Genomic DNA, 20322 nt, shown 5'->3' with positions numbered 1-20322 from the left:
CCCATTTTTTCATTTTAGTCCGTCCGTGAATAGGAGTCCCGATTCGTTTTTACCATAAATGGTAATAGGGTCCCACCTTCCACTAAATCATTCCACTCACATTTTATTTAAACTACTCCTTTCATCTCATTCAAGATGGCCACCTTTGTTTTTTTGTTTGTCCCAATGAAAATGATCACTTTCCAATTTCGCAAATAACCTCCTCTCTCATATCTCCTCATTAAAATATCCTCTCTCCTCATTAAAATATTCAACTACCTTTTTTCCTCTCTACTTTATTTCATCTAACAACACTTCATAAAATCTCGTGTCACTCAAGAATGTGATCATCTTGAGTGGGACGGGGGGAGTAATAAATACAAGTGGGTCTCTTATTCCACTAACTTTTTTTCACCTATTTTTCTTAACATTTCTTAAAATGCATGTAGCTCACAAATGAGATTCTTAATAGTGAACGGAGGGAGTAAATGTATTGGGACGAACGAAAATAACAAAAATAGACAATTGAACATGTAGAGTATATTATAACTATGACGCTGCTAAAATAAATGATGAAGAAAAATTAAATCAAAAGGCGACAAAGCTGTTAATAATGACTAAATTATGAAATTGAATAAAATGAATAGTCATTATTGCATTTCAGGAAAGTCAACTATGCAATGCGAACAGAAGGGTATAATGGTAAATTTATTTTATTGAAAATTTCCACGCATCGAATCTGTGGAAACTTGACGCGGTTCTGGGTAGTGGAATAAATTCTTCTAAAATTCTTTGATATTTCAGGGCAGCCCTTGTATTTTGCAGTATTCCTAATATTTACCCACTCATCTTTTAATTGATTCATTTTGACAGAAAATACGCCCTTAGTTGTTTTGATTCGGTCTCCTTAATTTTGGACCCCATGAAAAGATTTCGAAAATTCAAAAGGAATCATTACGTTACATTTAACCTCTTAATATTTATAATTATTGATGTTTATTTTTAAATTTATTCTACTTATTTAATTTTAAATTTCAAATTATTTTATCTACTATTCTTTAAAGCTTTACAATTATTATTTGAAATTTTTCATATAACTTTATTTGGTATTAGACTGAAGTAACCAAAGTTTTTTCATTGGTTATGTTTTATATATTTTACTTTAGCTAATTCTGATGCAGTTTATAGTAGTATATTTTATTTCCTATTTTTCCGATTATTCTCTATTTTCTGAATTATGCTTCAAAATATATTTTTTTCCCTTTCCTATATATCTTCTATTTCACTAACTTTTCATTCTAAACTTAGTAACACTTCTGTCTATAATAAACCAGATGCTTATTGTCATATAAGTAAGTGGTGTCTAATTTTGGCATGTCCATATTTCAATCATATAAAAGTTTTGTGGGATATTTTATTCATGAAACAACATGAAAACTGATGTGAACATGCACAAAATTAATGATTTGTGTCAAATCTTAATGGGTTTATGTCTTTATTGGGTTTACCCATTAGGAACCTAATAATTTCTAGTCGAGTTGAATTCGGATTCATAATTAACAATAATTGTGTACTAAGAAAAAGTTATAAATAAGAGTATGATATTGATATTATGTTGTTAACCGTTAGAGTAAATGAAAAGGAAAGTAGGTGAGTTTTTAATAAATTAAGCAAGGAAATGGACCGGACGTATGATTAAAGGGTTGGCACAAAATAAGAATTAAAATAAAAGGTGGCGTATAAAATAAAATTATTCCAATTAATAGCGAAGGAGGAAAATAAAAATAGTGCAGGGGTACAATAGCAAATTCTGGATCCCTAATTCTCGGTCTCTGTGAAACGAAGCGGCGTAGAAAAACCTCGGCAAAAACACTATATAAACTCCTGTTCCCCCAAAATTCTCTCAATCAAACACAAGATTTCTACATTTCATGGGCTGGGACGTGTTTTGATTCTCAAAAATCACAATCCCGTTTCCTCAATTCTTCCCCTTTTTTCCTTCTTCCAACCTTTCTCGCTGAAATTCTCGAAGAGGGGGAAAAATTTAGGGCAAACATTCAATTCTAGAGAGAGAAATGGCGAAGTACATGGAGCTATTGGACGCCGGCGTGAGGATGGCTTGCAGATTCCACTCTCACTGCCCCCAGACAGCGCGAATGTACTACCACCCTCCCGCCGGCCACGAAGATTCCGGCCACCAGCACGGGGGAGGTGCCGCCGCTACCTCTGCCAGAGATCCGGCGGCCGCGATGGGGTCTAAAGGTTTTGCGCGGATTGAAACTACTGACTTCATTCTTTATACTATTGCTTGATTGTTGAGCAATTGAATTTTATGAATTGAAAACTTGTTGGATCTTTGATTATTAATTTTGGTTTGATTTTGTTTGTTGCAATTTATTTGGTTCCTGCAATTTTGCTAGAGATATTTTTTTTCTTGAATCAATTGTCATATTTATGAATGATGAATCGGAAAAATATGAAATGATTATATTCTGAAATTAATTGTTCATACGAAATCCACACACTCTATTGCGGTTGATCTTAATTCATACTCCGCCCGTTCACTTTTGCAGAAGTAACATATTTCATCTCTTTTATTTACTTCTTAGAAGAAGGGGAATCATTGTTGATCCTATTTTATAAGAGCATCCACAATAGCGCCTAGCGCACCGTCTAGCCGAGCGCCGGCGCTAGGCGGTGCGCTAGGCGATCTATTGCAACCGCCTAGCGGATTTCGCGATAAAAAACCGCCTAGCGCTCGGTGGTTCCGCGGCGCTAGGCGATCCGCTAGGCGCTATTGCAGCGTCCGGATCGCCCAGCCCACCGCTTAGCGCGAATTTTTAATTTTTTTTTTCCGAAACACTATATATACGCGACTTGTCTGTCATTTTCATTCGCACCACTTGTATTAACGAATGCTCTCTCTATCTTAATTTCTGTACAAGATCAACACCTAGAAATGAAATTAATGTACTTTTTAAATTTTATTAATATTATTGAATTTTCTCGTTTTTGTGACGTAAATTTAATTCCGTATATTGTGTGATTGTTAATTATTTCATTTTGTATATATTTGTTAATAGTGATGTGGATAGTATTATTAATGTTTCCCGTATTATTAATGTTTCCCGTATATGTCTCGTAAATTAAATTCCGTATATTGTGTGATTGTTAATTATGTCATTTTATATAATTGTTATTAGTGATGTGGCTATTGATGTGGCTGGGCTATTTATGATATGGCTAGGCTATGGCTGGGCTATTTATGATGTGGCAGGAGGATTTTTAGTGCTGATGATCTGGCAGTGGCTAGGCTAGGCTATGGCTGGCTATTGTGCTATTCCTATTGTGGATGGCCTAAAAGGAAATAAAAAAAAAAACTTTTTTCAAATTTCTTGTTTTATTTGTTTTTATATGGAGTAACTTATCTAACACAATTTTTTTTAAATTGCGTTCTGCCTTTACCAGTGTGATTGTGGATTGGAGGGAGTATAACTGGAAGAAGATTTGTAAGAGTTGTTCACACGAAATCCATACATATTAATTGTTCATACAATTCCAGTCCAAGTCAAAATGCAATGAGAAAAACCGGAAAATTTGTTGAGACTTGGTCAGGAATCAGGATCAGAAGAAAATGGTGTAGATTTCCTTGCTGAATTGGTCACAGAAAAGAATACATATTCGGCATAACCATAAAAAATTAGCTACTCCTCCGAGGAATGTCTCAACTTTATAGTATGTAAATTTATAAGAACATAAGTGCAATGATTTAGTAAAACTATGGTCCATTGTTATGAAATGAAAACAAAAAAATTTAAATAGTAAAATTATATTCCCTTCATCTTAACTTAATGAAGCTTGTTCTTTTTTGAAATGTCTTAGACTAAATGACAATAACACATGTTCTTTTTTTGACAATAATTAATCATGCCACTTATTATATTCCCTTCAACCTAACTTAATGAGGCTTATTCTTTTTTGAAATTTCTAAGGCTAAATGACGCATTTTCCTGGAGTACTTTATTTTTCTTCTAATTTTATTTTATCTCGTTAGGACGAAGAGTACATAACAAAAAAATTCACAATATTAAATATAAAATAAAAGTATATAACCCATAAATAAATTTAAATTGAAAGAAAAAATAAAGTGAACTACGTAACTAGGATCCATAAACTTGAGTTCTCATTTTTGTGGTACCTAATGAAAACTATCGTCATGGTGATGTGAATCAAACCGTGGTAACTTTTTTTTTTTTTGAAAGAAAATTCCAAATTAATTTGACATGCGAAAAACAGAAGAACAAAAGTAAGTCGCAATGAAGCGCTACATATAATTATCCATAAACTGGTAAAAAAATTGCTTAAGTAAATAAAACACTGAATTGGAAGGGCAGAGGGGGGGATTCTGCTTGGTGAAGTTGGGCGTGATGTTTTTGCAAATTGTAGTAGCCGACGAACCCACCCTTTTTGGCCTCGTATTTCAGATCGATCTTCACTTTTTGAACGTGATTACATTCTGGGTGGCGCTGGTGCCTGTGACGTTGTTGATCAAATATGACGGGGTTGGCCGCATTGACCATGGTGAGATCGATGAAGTGGATATCCGAGACCGTGGTATTGTGGTGTTGTTGAAGCTGCACGCCTGCACCCCTCCACCTTTATCCCCTTCACGTCCTTCTCATACCAGTACTTCCCCAGGCTCCCGATGCAGATTCCGTGCCCGGGCCCGCATGCCACGTTCTTGATGACCACGTCTCTGAGGTCGTCGCCTGTCTTGATGACGGAGTCGATCACTGTTATGTTGCTGGACCGGGCGATGTGGATGCCATCCGTGTTGGGGCTGGGCGAGCACTGTGAAGCGCTGGAAGGTGACGTTGCGGCTCGAGATGCAGTTGACATGGAAGAACTTGCTGTTCTTGGTGGTGACATCTTGGATGATTGAATTGTTGATGGTGGGCTTCTCACAGGTTGCGTTTGTCTTGCAGTCATTGTTTTTCCATGCTTCTCGCCCCTGCCCGTTGAGGATGCCGCCCCCCGAGATGGTCAAGTAGTCCACTTTGCTGATTGCCGATCCACCCCTTCTTCTTCTCAGGGATTTTGGCCGGGTTCGGATACGCTTTAAGATGGCCTCGGACCTCCAGATTAATCGGGGCCTTGTTCAGCCCCGATAGCAACGCTTGGCTCAAATTCCAATCCCCTCGTGGGATCAAGACTTGAGTTGCCTTTGTTGATTTTACGGCCTCATTCCATGCTTGCTCATTGATGTCTTGTTTCTGTTTTGCTCCGAAATCAGTAATCTTGAACACTATTGTGGAATTAACAGTTAATATTAACTGCAAAATCAAAATTACTGACACTAATAATAATAATTTTCATATTGTCTAGAGTTTTGTAAACTAATAATAATTTCACTAATCTTATGCTATTTTTAAGTTTTTACATAGATTCACTTGCTGGTAGTTTTTTTAATTCACTTGCTGACAGTTTAATCTCATTGTAGCATGAAAAAATATAGAGAAGGGGACTAAGTTCAGAGGAATAAGGGCACCCGCAATGCGTTACGCGGGTGTCCCGCATTCCGTCACGGAGGGACTGGACGGCGGGGCGACGCGTTGCGGCGCCCCGTCTCGTCCCCAGCCCGTCTAGTGACGAGCCGTCTCGCCTCGCGCCGAGGCGACGTGGCGCGCCCAGGCACCATGCGTGACGCCCACTCGCCGGCCCGCGAGTAGGCATCGTTACGCTGACGCAATAAATTATTTTTTTAAATTCGAATTTTAAAAAAAATAAAAATAAATAAAAATTGTAAACGGTAATATTACCGTTTAATTAGCCGTTTTTATTTTTTTATTTTATTTATTTTTAAATTTTTTTACTCTATAAATACTCCTAATTCATCCTCATTTCACACACAACTACACATCTTCTCTCCCCAAATCATCTCCATTTCCTCTGCAATTTTCATCTAACATCTCATCACAAAATGGCCAGCGACGGAAACTCCGGCGGTGGCAGCACAACTTGGTCTTCCGCCTCCTACCGGCTTTAGTGCACCTCCACCGCCTTCGGGAGATGATTCGCTGGTGGAGTATTTTTTTTATTTTCTATAAAATTGTATTTTAAATTATGCCACGTTTATTTTTTTTAGGATTTTAATTTTGTGTTTTTTAAATTTTTTAACTTTTAAGTTGTATTTTTATTTTATGCTGTAATTTTATTTTATTGTTAATGAAGTGTGTTTTTTATTAATTGAATTTGTTGGAAAAAAAATAAAAAAATGAAATTGAATGAATAGTAATTTAAGGGACGGTTAAGGAACGGAGGGTTGCAGGTTCCGTCCCTTAGTTAAGGGATGGGGTAAAAAAGTACAGTGGGGCCCGCAAATAGTGTTTAAAGGGACGGTATAGTGACAGCGTTGTGGATGACCTAAAGAACGCCAAATCATGTCAAGACCATGTCACTCGACTGAGTGGAATGTTGACAATAAGTCACTCGGTCAAGTGAAAGTTGGTGTTTGCAGTGCATCCCACTAGAGGTGCCCACAGTTCCGGAACCGGCGATTACGGTTCGGAACCGTCGTTTCCAGTTTTGAAAATTGCCGAACTGGAACCGAACCGCGAGGGTGTTTTGCGGTTACGATTCCGGTTCCAAAACCACTGGTTTCGGTTCCGAACCGACGGTTTTTCGACGGTTTTTTCCAGTTTTTCACGGTTCTAAACCGCCGGTTTTTTGCGGTTCCGACTTCGTTTCACGGTTTTTTCACGGTTCCGGCACGGTTTCGGTTCAAAAATTTTTGAACCTGAACTGAACTACGGTTCAAAAATCGACGGTTTCGGTTAAGATAAATTCTCACGGTTACGGTTTCAGTTTTAACCGCCGGTTCGGTAAACCTTGGGCAGGTCTACATCCCACTAACCCGAGTGTGATGTCAATGATAAGCCACTCGGGTGAGTGGGAGTCGACATCCCCAATGCACATCACTTAAGTGAGTGGTGTATTGACGACATGCCACTCAGCCGAGTGAGGTGACTCACGATTTATGGGTCAAAATTAGGTATTTTCGAATCCTAATTCAACTTTATCTGCTCCACAGTATTAAAGGACTCAGTGGACTCACAATAGTATTTGTCTTTCTTGAGAGATGGAACTAATAGAGAATTCTAAGAATCCACACTAAGTGTAAGAGCTACACATGACCGAAATGATCAACTATCCAACTTATCCATCGAGAAATTTGTCCCTTCAACATAAATAGAATATCTAAACTATTAAAAATAATTAACACAACTTTTTTTTATTCTCTATTTACTTGAAAATATAATATTTCATCTGTCCCTTAAAATTAGAAACTCTTTCCTTTTTGGTCAATCCCTTAAAAATAAAATCTTTCTATTTAAGAAAATTTCTCTCTCTAAGAGCATCTGCAATGTGGCGGATTATACCTCGTACTATGCACCGTCCGGACTATAGTCCGTCACTGCGGATGGCTGCCTTAAGCCTCGCCCCATACACTCGCCCAATGTGTAGTCCGCCATTGCGGGCACCCGGAAAATAGCTCAGACTATGGTTTCCTAATTTATTTTATTTTTTGTTTTATTTTCCACTCTATAAATACAACATAGTTTATTTTCATTTCTCACGCCTTCCGGTTTCTTTTCCCAATTCACTTCTCATTGAAGATATTTGGTCACGCCGTAAATATTTATAGTTTTTTTAGTATTTCACGTTTGTACTTTTTCGGCTTTTTAATAAAATGAAGATTTTCATAATGATTTATGAATATTTCGCTATTATATTTTATTCGAAAATAAAAATTAAAAAGAAACACGAAATAATTGTTAAAAAAGATAGGACGGGCTATAGAGCGCCCTATTGTAGGTGAATGAGTATGACTATAAATACTGACGTACATTGCTATAAATTGGTTTAGGGCGGGATATGGTGCGGACTATATCTCATTGTGGATGCTCTAATGGGATGAGATCTATTTTCCACTAACATATTTTTCTTAATCTCTTTTACTTTATTAATTTTACATTAAAATTCACACCATTTTAAAAGTTTCAATTTTTTAGAACGAAGTACTACATACTACATAAAAGTCTAATAGTACTACCAAATACGGAGTAAGAAATAATGATTAAGGAAATACTTATAAAAATCAATGCTTAATTTTATACTAAGAGTGAACTGCCTCAAAAGTCCCTAACTTTTCGGGTTGTGACACTGCAGGTCTCCCTAACAAAAAAATAGTCCTAGAGGACCCTAACGTTAAATATAATCACAAATTATGCTTTTTCTGACTAAAACACCTTAGGGCATCATTAACCCCGTCCCCATTTCCTGCCCCAAGTCCCCTCCACGTCATCATTCTTCTACAGTTGCGGCCCAGGCCCCAACTGCTGTAACCCTGCAGGTTGCGGCCCGGGCCGCAACTAATAAATGACACTATTCACAACTCCAACCTATTTTGAACATAAAATAAAAAACTCTGGAAATTTATAACACGGAAAATTTAATTTCATCGAATACTGCAAAATTACAACATAGAAATTTTAAAACTGAAAATAAAATACATAAAAACATAACGTCAATGCTGGAAAACGTTGGTGCGAGTCCAAATTTCTTCGATTAGATCGGCTTGGAGGCGAGTGTGTTGTTCCTCTTGGCGCATCGCAGCTGAACGGGCCATGACATTGCAGATGTCGTGAGGAAGGCCCTGCACGGGCGGCTCGGTGACAACGTAGTTGCTCCCGGTGCTGGCGAGCGGATCGTCGCTCCACAAAGTGACGTTATCTTGCTCGTCCTCAACGATCATGTTATGCATTATGATACATGCATAACGACCGGGACATTATGATACGTGATACCCGGGTTTGTTGTTCGTTCCAAGCTTGAATAACAGCTTGGTAGCGTTCAACTTCGTTGTTGATTTCTTCTTGGATTGCCGGTAGCGCCTCTGCTAATGACCGGGACATTTGATCTTCGAAGATTCTTTGACGTGAAGGCATTTTTTCGAATTAAAAAAAAAAATTGGTTGCGGCCGGGCCCGAGGAGCGTGTAACGCTAGGCCGGGACTCTACAGTTGCGGCCCGTCACCGTGCAACGCCGTCCCAGGCCGAGACGCGGGACGCGCGACAGGCCGGGAACGCTGCCCCGGGACCGGCCTGGGCCGTGACTCTCCTCTGTGCAACGCTCGGGACGGGCCGGGACTCGCGAGATGCGGCACGGCCCCTTGCGTTACAGATGCTCTTAGGCTCTAAAAGGACATTTTGGTCAAAAACCCTTAATGATGACAATGCCGGCCTGCATGCTGCTCTGCAGCTGCTGTACCTTATTGTGTCTGACATAAATAGTAGAGACTGAGTTGTGAAAGTTCTTTTTCTTTTTCTTTTTCTTTTTCCAACAACCCTTCACCTTTTTTTCTTTCTCCAACGACCCTTCACCTTCAACACACAACATACAATCATACATAAGATTATTTATAAAATTTCAAACATTCCACTCCACCATTCAAATAAGCTTCACCAACTAGCTACTCTCTTTCGTCCATCTAATTTGTAATGATTTTTTTTTTCAATTTGAGTTCACGGTTCATATTCATGTTCCGTACCACATATAAATATCATACCCCACCCACCCACGAGAATATTATAGAATAAGAACAGACGGTTTTAGTTCTAATTAAGGTAAATAAACTGACCAATTCAGACAAAATTAAAATTAAAGTGCAGAGACAGAGTACAAAATAAATCCGAAATGGAGATAATTAAAATAAACACAATTAGCAAGTCTGAAGTCACTAAAATGTTTGTTTCTATTCTTATTTTATAACCGTTATGAATATTCCATTGTAACAACCGTGAAAAAGAAATTCAAAATCTCTCGATAGTCTTTTTTGTGTTCACAACTAAGTCGCTCCGGTCAAGTTTATTTCCATAATGAGGTGCCCGCTCATCAAAATCATGGACACTATTGATGGAGGACAAGACATATGTGCCGTCGAAAAACGGCGTGAATATAGATCGTCAAAGATGAAGGTGAAGCACACTAAAAAAACCAGAGAAAATGAGAACAAAAACTCTCTCAAACTGAGAGAAATGAATTGAAGAGAGAGATAAATTGACCTTGAAATGTGCATCATAGGAAATAAGTCTGCAGGTATGCACATAGTAGGTGTGCAGGTTGGTGGTCATCTGACTAAATTGCCCTTTAAGCCATTTGGGCATTTTGGTCCGATAAATTGCTACAAATACACAATATGTGATTATATTTAAGGTTATGATCTTTCAGTGATATTTTTTTTGTTAGAGACCTGTAGTGTGACAATCCGAAAAATTAGGGACTTTTGAGGCAGTTCATTGTTATACTAAAATTATAGTACCAACACATGTGTAAATATGCATAAGGGCACCCACAATGGGGCGCCCCTCGTCCTCGGGCGCGGACGATGCCTCCATTGTGGGTGCCCTCCATCGTCTGCGCCCTACGCCCACGCCCGATGCATCGTCCGCGAAAGAAGCGCGGACGATGGCCTATCGTCCGTACCATCGGGCGCCCCATTGTGGGCTCGGCGGACGATGGCACGCGTTTTGATTTTTTTGTATAAATACCCATACCCCACCTTCATTTGTAACATTTCATTTCACGATTCCACTCTCGAAACTCACATTTACTACGAAATGGATTCAAGTCCCAATAGTCCGATGTTTGGTGAGGCGCGTTGGCCGGGCACAGAACCCGACGAATATCGGTCGTTCGACGCCAACACGCAGTACGATCCCGAATTCAGTACGGAATCGTACGGTTTGGATGACATAGAGCCGTCTCCAAACCGACCCGTCGCCCCCTCCCGCCGCGCCGCCGCCGAGGCCACTGCCGCAGTCCCCATCCGCCGCCGCTTCCGCCCCCGCCAAAAAGAAGCGGATCCGGCACCGCGCGGAAAAGTTGCCACCTCCGGGCAATTGTGAAGAGTACACCCCCGGCCGTACGAACTACCAGCAGGATGAAACCCTCGTATTGGCGAGGTGTTGGGTGGATATATCGGAGGACCCGATATTCGCGAACAACCAGAGGCAGGTGGCGTACTGGGAGCGCATCGCCAAGCGCTACAATGCGGCAAAGCCGCCGAGCGCGTACAAGCGCCAACGGGAGCAGCTCCGCAAGCGCTGGGATCAGGTGAAGAAGCAAGTCAACCTGTTCGCGGCGAAGCACGAGAAGTGCTCGAGGGAGCATGGGAGCGGTGAGAGCTTGAGCGACGTGCGCGCTAAAGCGCTGTTGTCGTACCAGTCCCTGTACGACGACTTCAAGCATGAGGCCATCTGTGCGCTCTTGAGGGACAAGCAAAAGTTCCAAGGCGGGATTATGCACACCGGTGCGACAAAGAGGACGAAGACCACTGAAGCTGGTGGTTACACGAGCAGCGAAAGCGGAACTCGTCCGGTGGACCTCAACCGGACGTACGAGGACATTGAGAGTTCCGGCACACCGATGTCCTCCCTGCGTCCCATAGGCGTCAAGGCTGCGAAGGCCAAGGGGAAGGCGGCGGCGACATCATCCTCGACCGTCGCCGCCCCATCGCCGATCCCGACCTCGAGCCGAACGACCGCCGCGTATGAGTTGTTGGCAACAACCTCGATGGCGAAGACGTTGTTACAGACGCACAAGGCCCTCAAGAAGTGTACGGACCCCACCGAAGCCGAATACCTCCGGGGGTTGATCGATGAGCTATGCTGGAAGTTGGGAATTGCGTAGATTAGCCAACTTGAATCGTGTAACTTTTGTGTAATTAATGCAATCTTCGCTGATTTTTATTTACTCGTTCTGTTTTGTAATTAGTTTTCATTATATATTTGAAAACATTTAAATTAATTAACAAAACAATAGTAAAACATATAGGGCGCACCATAGGGCGCGCCTTAGGGCGCCCCATTGCAGGTGAGGGGTAGGAGGATAAAACTGATGACGTGGCGTGCCATAGGGCGCGCCTTAGGGCGCCCCATTGTGGATGGCCTAACAAAAAATGGTATTAGAGCATCCAGAATGGTAATAGGCCAGTCATAGCCTAGCCACAAACTCTTCCTGCCACATCATTAGCACTAAAAACTCCTCCTGTCACATCATCAGGACAAGCAACTAGACAAGCAATAGGCTAGCAATAGGCTAGCCACAATAAACAAAATTATAAAAAACAAATAATTAACAACCACACAAAATACGGAATTAAATTTACGACACAGATACGGGAAAATTCAATAATAATAGTAAAATTAAAAAAAATACATTAATTAAAAAAAATATATTAATTTTTAAAAAAAAACCCTCTTCCACACACGAGCCCTCGCCTCTGCCTCACTCCTCGTGGCCGTCGCCGTCGTCGCCGCCGTTGTCACCGCTATCTGGGACCCCCAAATCTGCGGCATCTGTGCCCGCGTCTGAGCTCCCCAACTGTGCCGAGGCGGTATCCAAATCGACCTACATACTCTCGAGCATTGAGTGAAGAAACCTCTTCTCCACGGGGTCAGTTGCCGCCCTCCATTCAGCTATGATCTTGTGCATCTGAGCCCGCGTTTGTTGACGCGCGAAGAAGGCGAGCTCTGTTGGCGACTTGCCAACAGGGGGGGATGCCGACTGGACCTCCTGGGACCCCTGGGCGACCCCCCTCGCTACCCGTTGCGCCAGCCTTTGACCAACCGGTCGAGTGCGGCGAGTAAACGATGGAGGAGACGGGAACTCCTGAACATCCTCGGGGAGGTCGTAGGAACCGCCGCTGCTGCCGCTGTAATCACCGGCATAGTTCAGTCACTGCTTCTTCGGCCAGCCAGCATCGACACCTGCCCGAAACTTCTCGGAGTCCATCAGCACCTCATAGCAGATCCAGTAGGTGAACTCCTTATAAAGCTCGGGCACGGGGAAGGCTTTCTCCGCTATCCTCCTGCAGTCCTCGTTAGTTTGACCACTGGTCTGCATGCGGAGGGCGTTGGTGTACAAGCCCGAAAATTGAGAGACCGCAGCCCTGATTCGGTCCCACCCCTTCCGGCACTCTTCCCCGCTGTGTGGCCTCCCCTCCGGGCAAAATGCCTTGTAGGCTGTTGATATTTTAGCCCACAAGTTGACGATCCTCTGATTATTCGAATGGAGGGGATCATCGCAAACACTCACCCAAGACTTGGACAGCGCGACGTTCTCCGCATCCGTCCATTTCCTCCGTGCCGGGCTGTCGTCATCAGCCGGCTGCGATGACTCGCCGACCACCCTTTTGCCCTTCCCTTGCCCTTCTTCTTCTTTGGTGCGCCCCGACCCCACCCTACTCCCCCCGTTTAAACGGGAGTGTCCGCATCCTCGAGATCTATCCCCAACTCCTCTAAGGAGAAAGTCTCACACCCAGTGAACCGCGTCTCCGATGGAGTCGATGTGTGCGAAGAAGCAGTCAAAAAATCAAGACTGGGGCGATAGACATTGTCCCCCCGGCGTCCCCTGCATCCCCGGCTACCACCCCGGCATCATCTGCATCCCGGCTGCCCACCCCGGCATCATCTGCATCCAAGGGTACATGTTGTAGTACCTGACCATCGGACCCCATCCACCTCCCACGGGTACCGTGGGAGTTTGAGACCCACTCGTCACTGGAGTAGACTCGTTGTTGTTCTCCATTTTGCTTTATTGCTCTTGTACAGAAATTAAGTGAGAGAGAAAACTCGTTAAAACAAGCGGTGCGAATGAAAATGACGTGCAAATCGCGTATATATAGTCTTTCGAAAATTAAAAAAAAAGTGTGGCCGATCGCCCGCCTACAATGGTGGCTAGCCGATCAGCGAGCGCATCGGCCAGCTCTAAAAAATCGGCGTGCGCTGGCCGAAATTCTCGCCGTTTTTCCGCTCGTCGCCTACAATAGTTCGGCTAGCAGACCGGCCAGCGCCGAGAATCGGCTAGCCGGTCCGCTAGCCTCCATTGGAGATGCTCTTAGCCGTCTAGGACATTCAAAATTGTAAACAGCAAAATATAAAATGAATAAACATACCGAATATCGAGCACCAAAAGAGAATTTTCAATTTTCCCCATCAAAGACCAAAAATTCAACCCACTGCAAAGATCGTCTTCAACAAGACTACGCCTTCTCTCTGCGCCTCCACACCCTCTGATTCTGTGTGCTTTTCTGAATGTGAGTTTTAATTTTTTCTGTTTGCTTTCTTTCGTGCTGGATAAATTATTCTCCGTATTTACGAAAAATATTAACACAAAGATATACATTCTTAGAGGAGGAGTAATAGTTGAATACTAGGGTTGTAGATAAGTATAATTGGGGACGGAATCTCTTCACCATGTGAGGAGTTCGCAATTTGCTGCTGGGGATTCGTTATTGCGTAGGTTCAATAGTTACCTAATTCACTGTGATTGAATCTTTGTGCAGAGGCATCTTACATCGGGAAAATGGCTGATGATGATGATTTCACCTTTTGTCCTGTAAGCGCTACTTAATTCGTTTGTTCAATAATTTTGACGGTTCAGTTCCGAAATCTGCGAATTTCATGCGTTGTTTATGTGTTTTGGTCATACCTATGATTCCTGTTTCTGAGAATTTTAACACTGGATGTTGTTAGGCTGGGCCACCTCTAGATGGTTTTGCAACTGAGAAAGCTTCTGATGCTGTTAGTCAGATTCGTATAGATGATAGTGAGAATACGGCGGATAGGAGTAGTAAGGAGAATAGTGGTAGCATATGGAAAGTGAATGCTTCGTCACGGAAGCAGGAAGCTGTTGGTTCTCTCTCCTTTAATGTAATTGATGCGTCATCTCGTGGGGCAGTGCAGCAAAGCTCCAAACAGCCTATACAAGAGGGTGCTGGAAGTTCATCTAAGGCTTCAGTGGAATTAAAGGCTCCTTCCAGGAAGCCTGCAACTCGTACTAAGGTTCCTTTTGAGAAGGGATATAGTCAAATGGACTGGCTTAAACTTACCAGAACACACCCTGACCTAGCAGGTTGTTACCATTGTGACGAGTTTTCTGTGTTTTAAATAATTTCCTTTGCACCAAAAGCAAAAATGTTGATTATTTTTAGTGACTTTTTTTACTCTGGTGAAGTCTCATCTGAGTAGGTCAATAATCACTAGCGACTGAATTAATGATATAACACATATATGACGTGCTTTGTGCTCGACCACTTGTGGCCTGTGGGCTTAGCATTGTCAAAGTCTTGCTTTCATATGTTAATTATATTGCCAAATAAAGTGTCATCGGGGAATATGTTTGTTTTCATTGGTACAGTTTGTTTATGAATATGCACTCAACATGACATGTTTAACTCCAAAGCACTGTAGTGCTATGCAGTAGTATCGATTCTACTTCATCTAACTCGGAATGAGTTCTTCTGTGTTGATTTTTTTTTGTCTCAGGATTGAAGGGACAGTCAAATAAGAGACTCATATCACTAAATGAAGTTAAACAACATCAGTCCGAAGGCTCCATGTGGACTGTTCTAAAAGGTCGTGTCTACAATATTGCACCATATATGAAGTTCCATCCTGGAGGTAGGCATTAAATTCCTGACTTAGTTGCATCAGCTCTGGAGTTTATCTTCTTTGCATTACCTTGTTATTCGTGGTTGCTATTATTGCTTCTTTAGATTTCTCTAATACTTTTAGAAGTTTGTTGTCTATTTCAGTCCATGGGAAAAAAAATAAATTGTATTCTCTTATGCTCTTGCATTATGCATTAGAATTAATTGATTTTAGTATCCATATCTATTCTTTACACGCTTATCATTTGATTTGGTTCCCATTGGCCTCATAATTTGTCTTGCCTCTAAATAAGGCATGCTAATCAGTGTTGTTAGGGTCGCGGGGCGCACCGGGTCGATGAGGTGAAAATTCGGGTCGCGGGTCGACGAGTCGACGGGGTCGAGAGACCCACAAAGCTAGGTTAATTTTTTTGCCTTTTAATATTAAATAAAATAAATATATTGCTCTAATGTTTATAATACATCAAATAATATAAATGTAGACGCAATTCATGTGAATAGAGATAAAATGGAAAATAGAAATGATCAAAATATCAAAACAATTCATAAGTCATAACACAATAAATAATTGAAACCATTGTCTGAAAATATCAAAACAAAGGAATATATGGAGGGTGGCAGCAAAAGATCTTTGAATTGTTTATTTGTTTAGGAGTGAAGAGACCGAATTCTAAAGTGTAGAAAGTAGGTTTGAAAAGTTTGATGTGGTGCATGCATATATATAGAGAATTGTGATTGAGAGAGACAGAAAACATGTGAGAGATTTGAGAAAATCAGAGATAACATGTGTTTAGGGCGACCCAGGCGACTCACTCGACACAGGCGACCCACTCGACCCAGGCGACCCAGCGGCGACCCTTTATCTCGATCAACCCACCCATGTTGGGGCGGTGATGGTCTCGACCCAGGCGACCCGGGCGACCCGAGCGACCCGAACGACATTTTGACAAAGGCAGAGCTATATGAAATCAAACACTCAAACTCAAATTAGAGGTTTTAGGCTCTGACACAAGAAAATAGGTGGAGGGTAGTCCCCAGTTACCTAATAATGCATAACAACACTAGCAGATTCTCACAAGGTAATGAAGTGAGGAAGATATGTGATGTTCAAGTCAGGCATAAAGGATATGATAACCTCAGGTAGAAACAGAGATCTCCAAATGGGGAAACATTAACCACGAGCTCACATACTAACAATTGATCAAGGGCAGATTAATACATAAGAGTTGTAAGATAGTATTTAGAATGATTCTAAGGACATAATCATGTCTGAGATACTTCTACTTAAAGTGAATGCATAAAAGGGCTGAGAGGCAAGAGATTCGGAAGCAATCCAGATGTGTTTTTATAAACACTAGTACAAAAGTATGTGAAAGAGAATGACTGAGCAAGATGCAGATACATGTTTCTTGATTACCTTTTATTTTCTTTACTATCTCTCACCACAAAGTAATGCCTACGCGTGCAGTTTAAACTGTTACTGGGATTTTTGCTACATTTAACCTATTAAATGGACAATGAGAACAAGATGGCCAAAGTCCAATATAGAACAATATGAACCCTCCAACCAATAATAACACTTGCAATGGTAATTAGCACCAGTGTTGTCAAAATGTCGTTCGGGTCGCTCGGGTCGCCTGGGTCGAGACCATCACCGCCCCAACATGGGTGGGTTGATCGAGATAAAAGGTCGCCGCTGGGTCGCCTGGGTCGAGTGGGTCGCCTGGGTCGAGTGAGTCGCCTGGGTCGCCCTAAACACATGTTATCTCTGATTTTCTCAAATCTCTCACATGTTTTCTGTCTCTCTCAATCACAATTCTCTATATATATGCATGCACCACATCAAACTTTTCAAACCTACTTTCTACACTTTAGAATTCGGCCTCTTCACTCCTAAACAAATAAACAATTCAAAGATCTTTTGCTGCCACCCTTCATATATTCCTTTGTTTTGATATTTTCAGACAATGGTTTCAATTATTTATTGTGTTATGACTTATGAATTGTTTTGATATTTTGATCATTTCTATTTTTCATTTTATCTCTATTCACATGAATTGCGTCTACATTTATATTATTTGATGTATTATAAACATTAGAGCAATATATTTATTTTATTTAATATTAAAAGGCAAAAAAATTAACCTAGCTTTGTGGGTCTCTCGACCCCGTCGACTCGTCGACCCGCGACCCGAATTTTCACCTCATCGACCCGGTGCGCCCCGCGACCCTAACAACACTGTTTATATCTGGTGACTACAGTTTTTACTCTTGAAATCATTTGATTTTGCCTAGCTCTCTCTACTATGTTGAGAATGTTAGCATTTGAAGTGATTCTATCGAGTTCATTTTGCACTAACTCTCCCATGCATCTTCTACTTCCAGGTGTGGATTTCCTGATGAAGGCTGTTGGAAAAGATTGCACATCTTTATTCAGTATCCTCTTTTGTCAAATGTGCTAACTTTTTAATTTTAGCAATTCTAGTACTACATAATTTATATGACAAGGAGCTGGTGATGTTTGTTATCCTGACGCATTTATTCAGACAAATACCATGCTTGGGTTAATGCAGAGTTCTTGATTGAGAAATGCCTAGTTGGTATTTTGGACGAAGGAAAATGAAGATGCTCACATTTTCACAAAAAGAAGTTTCAATTCTCTGTAACCATTCCGATCTTGACATCTCATGCTTATCACCTGGAAGTTTCACTTCTCTGAAGGCCTATGTATTTCGTTATGTTCCAACGGAGCAATAGATAATATATAAACAGAAAGAAAAAAATGAAATAAAGGAGGAAAATGTATCAGCCCCTCCTGCCAAGCTGTAGAATAAATTCTTGATGGTGACTGAGTTCAATTTGTTTGTTAGTCCATTACCTATTTTCTTCCTAACATTCCAATATCAACCGGGTTGATTTGTATTTGTAGGTGATTTTTGTGTATTCGACAATGTCCTGGCAGTGATTATATTCTTTTCTCATGAGGTTCTCCACCTAAGTTTTAAGTGGATGGTTTTTGATCTATATGTGATTTTCGGAAAGCCTCATAAGCATAGGCTGCCAAGGACTTGGATCCTGTTGGTAATAGGGCCTCTTGTATCAAGCGGGATAACGTCTCTCTCTCAACTTGTGAGTCAAGAAGTAGGTGTGTATGATGACTATGAAGTATGAAGGATCTAGTGCTTCATACATAAAATTAAGAGTTTGCAATAAGATTAATGTTGATGAAAAAGATTCTATAATTTTTTCGATTCACAAGTTAGGTTAACAGCTACACATTAATATAAAGAGTATTGACGCTTGATATTACAAAACTTTTCAAAATTTTATTTTTTCCACAACCTTAAGCTTGACATATAATACTATCAGTCTATCACATTAAACATGATTTATCACTTAAAAATGACAGTGATGTGATTATTAAGTCTCTAGAAGATAGATATGATTATCCATCTCATTTTAATGTACCCGGATTCCGTCGCCAATGGAAAAATTCAACAACTATTTGAGTTCATGATAGTACGTTAGATTTAAAGTACATGGGAAAAAAAATAAATTTTTGAAAAGTTTCGTGATATTAGGTGTCACTACCCCCTTATATGTGTGTATCTACAAAACTAGTTTTGAAACTCATGTTATGCACGAGATACTAATCTTTATTACTACCCTCGTTTTGCTCTATTCTAAGAGCATCCACTACGATGTCCCTCCACCGTCCCTTAACCGTCCCTTAAACTACTATTTGAGGGTCTCAATGTACTTTATTCCTCCATCTCTTAACTAAGGGACGGAACCTGCAACGCCCACTCCCTTAACCGTCCCTTATTCTGTCCCTTAAATTACTATTCATTCAATTTCATTTTTTATTTTTTTTCCAACACAATTCAATTAAAACAAACATACTTCATTAAAATTAAAATAACATTACAGCATAAAATAAAAATACAACATAAAATTAAAAAAAAACATAATTAAAATCTTAAAAAAATAAAAATGACATAATACAATTTTATATGGACATCATTGAATGTTTTATGTTTCACTTTCGATGTGGGACAAAATCATTCTTGATGTCTCTATAAAAGAGAAACAACCAAGAATGATTTTGTCCCACATCGAAAGTGAAACATAAAACATTCAAGGATGTCTCTATAAAAGAAGAACAACCAAGAATGATTTTATCCCACATCGAAAGTGAAACATAAAGCATTCAAGGTTGTCTCTATAAAAGAGAAGCAACCAAGAATGACTTTGTCCCACATCGAAAGTGGAACATAAAATATTCAAGGTTGTCTCTATAAAAGAGAAGCAACCAAGAATGACTTTGTCCCACATCGAAAGTGAAACATAAAACTTTCAAGGTTGTCTCTATAAAAGAGAAGCAACCAAGAATGACTTTGTCTAACATCGAAAGTGAAACGTAAAACATTCAAGGTTGTCTCTATAAAGGAGAAGAAACCAAGAATGACATTGTCCCACATCGAAAGTGGAATATAAAACATTCAAGGTTGTCTCTATAAAAGAGAAGCAACCAAGAATGAGTTTCATAAATTCGCAAGCCCATCAAATATATGTGAGCTATTACGAATTTCTTGTATTTATTTATTTGTAAAAATTATTTTTAAATATAAAAATAATATTTATAAATAAAAAGTATTTTTTTTAAAATTCAATTTTTTTTAAAAAAATTGATTTATTGCGTCAGCGTGACGACGCCCACTCGCGGGCCGGCGAGTGGGCGTCACGCACGACGCCGGGTCACGCCACGTCGCCTAGGCGCGTGGCGAGACGACCCGTCGCTTGTCTCGGCGACACGGGACGCGGGACGG

At 40.6% G+C, this 20322-nt stretch overlaps 1 protein-coding gene across 1 annotated transcript; it reads left to right on the top strand.

The window, feature by feature from the left end:
- Positions 1–13982: 13982 nt before the first annotated feature.
- On the top strand, positions 13983–18474 carry LOC121747985 (cytochrome b5 domain-containing protein RLF-like). Its single transcript, XM_042142181.1, has 6 exons — positions 13983–14137; positions 14387–14439; positions 14577–14955; positions 15369–15503; positions 17879–17929; positions 18040–18474. Exons 2-6 carry the CDS (start codon positions 14407–14409, stop codon positions 18114–18116), a joined length of 675 nt encoding a protein of 224 aa, XP_041998115.1. The 5' UTR covers positions 13983–14137; positions 14387–14406; the 3' UTR covers positions 18117–18474.
- The last annotated feature ends 1848 nt before the right edge of the window (positions 18475–20322 follow it).

The sequence above is a fragment of the Salvia splendens genome, chromosome 9, assembly GCF_004379255.2.
Source record: "Salvia splendens isolate huo1 chromosome 9, SspV2, whole genome shotgun sequence".
NCBI classification, from domain to species: Eukaryota; Viridiplantae; Streptophyta; class Magnoliopsida; order Lamiales; family Lamiaceae; genus Salvia; species Salvia splendens.
Note: the sequence above shows the minus strand (reverse complement) of the source record. Positions and strands in the feature narration are given on the sequence as shown.

Coding starts and splice junctions, on each gene's coding strand:
- LOC121747985 (XM_042142181.1), top strand. CDS start 14,407: ATGGCTGATGATGATGATTTCACCTTTTGTCCT. Junction 15,504..17,878: donor TATGAAGTTCCATCCTGGAG/GTAGGCATTAAA, acceptor TTCTACTTCCAG/GTGTGGATTTCCTGATGAAG. Junction 17,930..18,039: donor AGATTGCACATCTTTATTCA/GTATCCTCTTTT, acceptor GCATTTATTCAG/ACAAATACCATGCTTGGGTT.